The sequence below is a fragment of the Heterodontus francisci genome, chromosome 6, assembly GCF_036365525.1.
Source record: "Heterodontus francisci isolate sHetFra1 chromosome 6, sHetFra1.hap1, whole genome shotgun sequence".
Classification (NCBI taxonomy): domain Eukaryota; kingdom Metazoa; phylum Chordata; class Chondrichthyes; order Heterodontiformes; family Heterodontidae; genus Heterodontus; species Heterodontus francisci.
In genome coordinates this window covers 43,473,718-43,482,720 of record NC_090376.1, presented here as the reverse complement: position 1 = coordinate 43,482,720, position 9,003 = coordinate 43,473,718, and the positions used below count along the sequence as shown (strand labels likewise).

At 42.2% G+C, this 9,003-nt stretch overlaps 1 protein-coding gene across 3 annotated transcripts in view; it reads right to left on the bottom strand.

Annotated features, from left to right (window-relative positions):
• flt1 (fms related receptor tyrosine kinase 1) overlaps positions 1 to 9,003 on the bottom strand; it is a 306,847-nt gene that overhangs the window by 101,481 nt on the left and 196,363 nt on the right. For all 3 annotated transcript variants that reach the window (XM_068033545.1, XM_068033546.1, XM_068033547.1), the window contains exon 13: positions 401 to 715. In XM_068033545.1, coding sequence (XP_067889646.1) covers positions 401 to 715 — 315 coding nt within the window. The remainder of the gene's footprint in view (positions 1 to 400; positions 716 to 9,003) is intronic.

The following is a 9,003-nucleotide window of genomic DNA, read 5'->3' as shown; positions in this document are numbered from 1 at the left end:
TTACAGATATATTGGGGTGCATGCCAAATGATTTGAAGCTCAGTACTGACATTTATGACGTTGTGTACAGTAAAGTCCTGTATCGTTTCTAATATGCAAAAGATCTCTAGTAGATAACTGAGTATAGGTGAATTAACAACAATAGTATTGTACGACCAATTATTCATTGAAGTTTAGTGAGTGAATTTTACTGTACATTGCTGTTACACATCATAATAAGTACAATGCCCAAGTACTCCAGCGTAAAGTTGCAGTACTGTTGGCTCAAGAATTGTTTTCAGTAACAAACATAGAACTTATGCAACAGATATCCAGAATCACAACATCGTTTTATTTAACTTCTGGTATTGTTTATGTCTCATTTACATTAAAGGAACTACATACATGATCTAATGCTCACCTCTAATATAAATCTTCTGCTTTCGAATTGCCTCCTCCTGAGTGATAAAGTTTTTGGCTGTGCATTCATAAGTTCCAGATTGATCCAGAGACACGTTTTTGATGGTAAAGTTCAAAGCAATTGAATATCCTTTGGTGTTTATCTCATTCAGGCTGCTGAGATGATACAATGTATGATTGTCCCTACTCAGAAGACGGCAAGCAATGCTCGAGTATAAAAATTTATTGGCTCGGCAGAATAAAATCAGGTCATCACCTTCAGTAGGTAATGTATTATGTTGCATGCCAATCTCAAATCCAAATTCATTAGGTACATCTAGTAAGACAAACAAAAATGTATTGTCAAGTAAAATAGCCATTTTTAATATCAACATTATTGAAGGTAATTAAAAGTCACAATGTACTGCTGCAATGACCTAGTTGGTCAATTCATCATGCAGTAGAGCACTAAATCCTGAAAGATCTTTGGTTCGATCCCCAATTTATGCTGAGTTGGCTGATTTCAACTGGTGCAGCAGTTAGAATACAGCAATTGGCCTCAGTTCCATGGGCTACTGAGGCAAAAATCAGCCAGGGACCTCCCCCTGCCATGATTGGTATCCAATGATCCCTATTACAAAGTGCATATGTGTGGATGTCAAGTGAAAACAGGAACAGACTTGGTTGTGATAGTTTCCACATTTGAAAAGCCTATCAACACTCTTTGTACAGGCTCTGACATGAAAAATAGCCACTTCAGCAGCTTCCACAGGGCTTCTTGCAATCATGGAGCAATATCCCCACAAGAAACAGACAGAAAAACATAGTGGGGGTGGAGGGGGGAGGAGGGGTGGGGTGGGGTGGGGGGTGGTGGGGGGTGGCGGGCAGCGGCATTCACAGTGGGCCTGTATTTTAATTACAAGAAACCTAACAGTTTTTTTACAGTGTCTGTCACAGCACTCTCCAATGATGACTCATGAAAAAGTGGTCTTATTGGAAGATTCTATAATTACACAGTGTGTGTGGTGGGAGTGGGGAGAGCAGGCAAGTTGTTAATACACACTAGAGCAATATAATGCTAATACTGTTGAATCTTGATAAACTTTTGACTACTTTGCCAAGAAATGTTATGCTTGGATCAGGATTGTGCTTAGATAAGGAGTTCTGTAACTAGCAGATAAAAATAGGCAAGTGGCTAACCTTTGCACCACTGCTGCCATTTAATTGTTCATTCAGCAATTCAACCTAAACACAACAGAAAACTCAGAACAAAAACAAATAAATTCATACCGAAGTGATTTAATGTCTACACTTACAACTTACTCCGGGTGGAATTTGGCAGCAGTTTGACTGTATTTAAAATGCTAAGCATACAAAGCTCAAGCATTTTATGCTCGGATTGGGATTTTGTATTTATGCACTCTGCAAGCAGGAATTTTGTACAAAGGGGATTAATACGAAATAGTTCTGTACATTAGTTTAAGACTTAGTTTTAGGAAATGAAGATGGGTAGATGGAAGGAGTGGCATTGGGAGAGCATTTTGGTGGTAGTGATCATAATTCAGTTAGTTTTAATGTAATTATGGAAAAGGACAAGGATAGAACAGGAGTTAGAGTTCTCAATTGGGGAAAGGCCAATTTTACTAAACTGAGGAGTGATTTAGCGAAAGTGAACTGGAAACAGCTACTTGAAGGTAAATCACTGTCACTGCAGTGGGAAGCATTCAAAGGGGAGATTTAAGGGGCTCAGAGTAAACATGTTCCCACAAAGAAAAAGGGTGGGACAGTTAAATCTAGAGCCCAATGGATGTCAAGGAGCTTATAGGGTAGGATAAGGCAGAAAAGGAAAGCTTATGCCCGACACCCAAGAAATCAATATTACAGAAAGCTGAGAGGAGTATAGAAAGCAGAGGGGTGAAAACAAAAGGGAAAATTAGGAAAGCGAAGAAAGAGCATGAAAGAATATTGGCAAGCAAAATCAAGGTGAATCCAAAGATGTTTAATCAATACATTAAGAGTAAGAGGATAACTAAGGAGAGAGTAGGGTCCATAAAAGACCAAACTGGTAACCTATGGGTAGGGGCAGAAGATGTTGTAATTGTTCTTAATGAATACTTTGCGTCTGTCTTCACAAAAGAGGGGGACGATGCAGATATTGTAGTTAAGGAGGAAGAGTGTGAAGTATTGGATGTAATAAACATAGGGAGAGAGGAAGTATTAATGGGATTAGCATCCTTGAAAATATGTAAATCACCAGGGCCAAATGAAATGTACCCCAGGTTGTTAAAAGAAGCAAGAGAGAAAATAGTGAATGGTCTGATCATCATTTTCCAGTCTTCATTGGATACAGGTGTGGTGCCAGAGGATTGGAGAATTGCTAACATTGTACCTCTGTTGAAAAAGGGAATGAGGGATAGATCGAATAATTACAGGCCAGTCAGTCTAACCTCAGTAGTGGGCAAATTATTGGAATCTATTCTGAGAGACAAGATAAACTGCCACTTAGAAAGGTATGGATTAATCAAGAACAGTCAGCATGGATTTTATTTTTTTATTTTTTATTTAGAGATACAGCACTGAAACAGGCCCTTCGGTCCACCGAATCTGTGCCGACCATCAACCACCCATTTATACTAATCCTACACTAATCCCATACTCCTACCACATCCCCACCTGTCCCTATATTCCCCTATCACCTACCTATACTAGGGGCAATTTATAATGGCCAATTTACCTATCAACCTGCAAGTCTTTGGTGGTGGGAGGAAACCGGAGTACCCGGTGAAAACCCACACAGACACAGGGAGAACTTGCAAAGTCCACACAGGCAGTTCCCAGAATTGAACCCAGGTCGCGGGAGCTGTGAGGCTGTGGTGCTAACCACTGCACCGCCCTTTGTTAAGGGAAGATCCTGTCTGACCAACTTGATTGAATTTTTTGAAGAAATAACAAGGAAGATAGATGCGGGTAGTGCAGTTGATGTGGTCTACATGTGGATTTTAGCAAGGCTTTTGATAAGCTCCCACATGGCACACTGGTTAAAAAAAAAATCCCATGGGATCCAGGGAAATGCAGCAAGGTGGATACAAAATGGGCTCAGTGGCAGGAAACGAAGGGTAATCATGACGGGTGTTTTTATGACTGGCGGGCTGTTTCCAATGGCGTTCCGCAGGATTCAGTACTGGGACCCCAGCTTTTTGTGGCGTATATAAACGATTTGAACATAAATGTGGGGGGCATGATCAGGAATTTGCAGATGACACAAAGATTGGCCATGTGGTAGGATAGCTGTAGGCAGCAGGTAAATATTGATGGTCCGGTCAGCTGGGCAGAAATTTGGCAAATGGAATTCAACCCAGAGAAGTGTGAGGTGATGCATTTGGGGAGGTCAAACAAAGCAAAGGAATACACAATTAATGGGAAAATACTGAAGTGTACAGGAAGTGAGGGACCTTGGAGTGAATGTCCACAGATCCCTGAAGATAACAGGACAGGTCGATAAGGTGGTTAAGAAGGCATATGGAATCCTTTCCTTTATTAGCCGAGGTACAGAATATAAGAGCAGGGAGGTTATGCTGGATATGTATAAATCATTGGTTAGGCCACAACTTGAGTACTGTGTGCAGTTCTGGTCACCTCATTACAGAAAGGATGTAATTGTACTAGAGACGGTACAGAGGAGATTTACAAGGATGTTGCCGGGACTGGAAAAATGCAACTATGAGGAAAGATTGGATAGGCTGGGGTTGTTCTTCTTAGAACAGAGAAGGCTGAGGGGAGATCTGATTGAAATGTGCAAAATTTTGAGGGGCCTGGATAAAGTGGAGGTGAAGGGCCTATTCACCTTAGCAGAGAGGTCAGTGACCAGGGGTCATAGACTTAGAGTGATTGGTAAAAAGATTAGAGGGGAGATGAGGAAAAATGTTTTCACCTAGAGGGTGGTGGGGTCTGGAACTCACTGCCTGAAGGGGTAATTGAAGCAGAAACCCTCAACTCATTCAAAAGGAGTCTGGATATGCTCCTCAAGTGCCGTAATTTGCAGGGGTACGGGTCAAATGCTGGAAGGTGGGATTAGATTGGGTGGATCGTTTTTCAGCCAGCACAGACACGATGGGCCAAGTAGCCTCTTACTGTGCCATAAATTTTCTATGATTCTATGATTAGAGTTCTATTCATGGATCAGAAATATGCTTAGATTATATCTGTGTTTATTTGTAGTTGATTGTGTCTTGCAAAGGTAAGTGTACAGGCATTGCACATATCACACAAAACCTATCAACACAGGGGTACAAGTCCACTGTTGCCTCATATTCAACTTTATCCCTCGGGTGCAACTCAGACATTCTTTCCCATTTGTTTGTCCTGAATTAACCTTTCAATTTTTTAGGTCATCTAGTTACATATCAAAATTATGGAATAAATTAGTTAATTATGTATTGCATGATGTCTTTGTCACATAATTTACTCATAATTAATCCTATGCTCATGCATTCAAAAATGCAGAAGCCAATCAATAAAAAGCAGACTATTATATGATCAATGTGACAAAAATTGCTGTTTAAGACAACTATGTAAATAAGCGCCTCATTAAATTAGAGTCAGGATGTAGGAATAGACAAAGTAGTCCACAAGATCAAATTAGTACCGTGTTGTAAACATGACTGGTGTACATAGGCTAAAATCCAGAATTTACGTTTATTGGTTTTAAAAATATTTTTGAGGAAATCAGAAGTGCAACATAAGCCTTCAGAAGGTTAACCCGAGTACAAATGGTATTAAGCAGTCAGCTCGATATTTAGAAAGAAGCTGATAAATCTGGACCATTCACAGATTATAAGTTAACTATAAGACATGATTAACTGATGGAAAAACAACAGCTCACTGCTTTTTACAATCTTCCTCCAAACTAACCAACACACTTTGAAATAATTTAAAGGGAATTTATTTACTTAAGTGATTTGAAACTTCCTCTGGAAATAGCTCACAGGTTTCCTGATGGAAGATATTGTTTATCTTTGCCGAGCACCATCAAGAATCTCAAAACAAAATGCATTTAGTGACACTGGGAAATCTCTGAGATAAGGCAGTCCTGTTCCTGTCTCACCCGTAGTAATTACTAACACACCCACAGTCATGCTGAGTGCCAAGGGAGAAAGAGGGCTGTGAATTAAAAGCTGCATGCTCTATATGATACGATGCTCACTGTGAAAACATATGACCCACAGCACAGACAGGATTAGAAATCTATCCTAAGCATCAGCAAATGTCATACTGTATTTCTAACTGCCCTGTAACTTGTGGGGCACACCTGACCTTTAGCTTCAAAATCCTTTAACCAACAGATAAATGCACATAACATTATTCCTCCAATTTTTTTCTCCTCCTTTCCTGAAAGGTCGGACTCTCTCTGAGGTATATAGTTTCATAGGTATCAAGAGACCTTTGCATCCCAAACAAATGGCCTTTCTCCTGGAACCTAGACAGCGGATTGGGTGGGGGAATTTCCACTTCTGCACTCTTGGCACACACTGGGTGAACATATTGGGAAATTGCACATGCAAAGTTTGTAATTTTCCACCCATAAATTTTAGTGGATGGAAAACTGCTGTGTACAATTTCCTGCAATGCACTCACATCCTGAGCCAGAAGCAAAAAATTCTACCTGAATGTCCATAGCCATGAGGGACACGACAACTGAACTTGAATAAGTCCTCACTCAGAGCCCATCCTCATAGATGGCAGAGCCCAGCACGGGTATACAACTGACAAGGCTGAAGCATTTGCAACCATCTTTAGTCAGAAGTGCCAGGTAGATAATCCATCTCAGCCTCCTGCTGAGTTCCCCACCATTAGAAAAGCCAGTCTTCAGCAAATTCGATTTACTCCACATGATATCAAAAAACAGCTAAGCCTACTAGAGACAACAAAGGCTATGCACTATGGACCCTGACAACATTCTAGCTGTAGTGTTGAAGACTTGTGTTCACTGATGACTGCACAGTGTTCTGTTCCATTCGCAACTCCTCAGATAATAAAGCAATCTGTGCCTGCATGTTCAAGACCTGAACAACGTTCAGGCTTGGGCTGATAAGTGGCAAGTAACATTCGTGCTCCACAAGTGCCAGGCAATGACCATCTCCAACAAAAGAGAGTCTAACCACCTCTCTTGACATTCAATGGCATTATGATAATCAAATACTCCACCATAAACATCTTGGGGATCACCATTCTTATGCACGCTGGACTTTGTAGTCTGGTTATGTTTTAAAAACTGTGATCTTTAATGCAGTGGAAAATGGATATTCAGAGGAAACATGTGCCCTCACTCAAATTCTGCCCAGACACAAGCCAGAGGTCTTGGTTACCATGAGAATAAGGAACCCAGATCAAAGACCCTCTAAAAGCAGGGTGCAAGTTTGTAACACCTAAAGGTCAATGGGTTTCGCTCACCCAAACTCAAAGATTGTAAACAGGGAGCCAGGGGCTATAAAATGCAATTTTTCGCACTTGGGAACAAAGGAAGGCCCATACGGTTTTGCTATGGCCGGACCTATGGTCTTTGAGAATTGTAAAAGGCAAACGACTACTGAATTTGATCTTGATAAATTTGAGGGGCTACCCTAGGTCTGGAGGCTGAAAGGAAGAAACGAAGACCAGCAGAGTTGCGTAGCCTACAAAGAGAGAGGCCAGTGGGCAGTTTCTGGTGAGAAAGCTGCTCTTAGATCACCAATACAGCAAAAGGTTGCTACAATTTGAACCCAGTTCGAAGGCTTGAGGTTTGCGGAGGAGAAAAGACCAACAGGGTCACCAGAGATTGCCTTAATAAAAGAAGTCCAGTTGAATGTGCTCGGAAGAAGTGAGCGAAGAGAATGTTGCCTTTAGGAAGGACACTGGGAGATTCAACCCATTGCAGCTGGGAGAAGTTTGGGACTTCTAACTGCGAGGATACCTTTTCGATGAGAACACTGTGTAATGTATAAATGTTGTATGGGGTTTTCGAGAGTGTTAATGGGCTGAATTTTACTAGACCCTCGACGTCAGGGGTTGTGGCGGGGGGAACCGTAAAATACTTGCGGGGGTGGCCTGCCTCGACCCCCAATGCCAAGAAGGCCCCGCCGGCACTGGTAAAATGCATTTACATATTTAAATTAATTAAAACGAAATGCTAATAAACTTACCTGGTCCCGGTGGATGTCCCACGCCGATTTCATGGCGACTAGCTGCACCTCACGCGCCTTCGGAACTTAGTACAGAGTTCCGAGGCGAGACAGTAGTGGGGAGGGGGGAGGAGTGAAATTATCAGGGTGGGAGGCGAGCGGGGAAAACACTTTTTATTGGTTGTGGGGATGGTGGAAAGGGGCTGAGGGCAAATGTGAGAAGGCTGGGGGGGAAGTTCAGGTTGGGAATAAAATAGGTTTTCTGAATATAGGGCAATAAAAAACCATTGGGGGGGTTGGTAAAGGTCCTCCTTCTTATAATTATTTATTATAAGCAAATGAAAAGTAATATACCTTTACAAATTAAAATTTTTGCGAAGGGCTTGAAGCCCTTTAAAAATGGTGCCACGTCTGCACAGTGGCGCCGGTCACCATTGCCGGGGACGGAGCTGCCACCCCCTCTACAACATCGGGGGGAGGGGTGCTCTGACCCTCCATTTAAATGAGCACCCGTGCAAAATATCACGGGGGCTCAGTGGCGCGCTTCCACACATGAAGGCTGCCGTTTTCAAAGCGCGCCGCCACAATGTGCGGCGTGCTAATAAAATTCAGCCCAATGAGTTAATAGGAAATACCTCTGTAATCTAGTGTATTACCTACCTATTAAGTACTGTTAATGCTGACTTTTTTTTTTTAGCTCCGTTATCATAAAAGATTTAAAGCGTGAAAGCTTGTGTAATTCTTTATTCGGTCTGGTAAGTTCATATTTCTTGTTTTAAAGTTAGCGGTCTCTACTGAGGTCATAACACCATTGGCCAGAAACTTAATTGGACCAACCACATAAATAGTGTGGCTACAAGAGCAGGTCAAAGGCTGGGAATTCTGCAGCAAGTAACTCACCTCCTGGCTTCCCAAAGCCTTTCCATCATCTACAAGGCACAAGTCAGGATTGTAATGGAATGCTATCCACTTGCCTGGATGAGTGCACCTCCAACAACACTCAAGAGGCTTGATGCCATCCAGGGAAAAGCGGCCTGCTTGACTGGCACCTCACCCCCTACTTTAAACATTCATTCCCTCTACCAATGGTGCACTGTGGTTGCAGTGTTAACCATATACAAGATGCATTGCAGCAACTCGCATAGACTTCTTCAACAGCACTTTCCAAACCCATGACTTTTAGTTTAGTTTAGAGATACAGCACTGAAACAGGCCCTTCGGCCCACCGAGTCTGTGCCGACCATCAACCACCCATTTATACTAATCCTACACTAATTCCATATTCCTACCACATCCCCACCTGTCCCTATATTTCCCTACCACCTACCTATACTAGGGGCAATTGATAATGGCCAATTTACCTACCAACCTGCAAGTCTTTGGCATGTGGGAGGAAACCGGAGCACCCGGAGGAAACCCACGCAGACACAGGGAGAACTTGCAAACTCCACACAGGCAGTACCCAGAA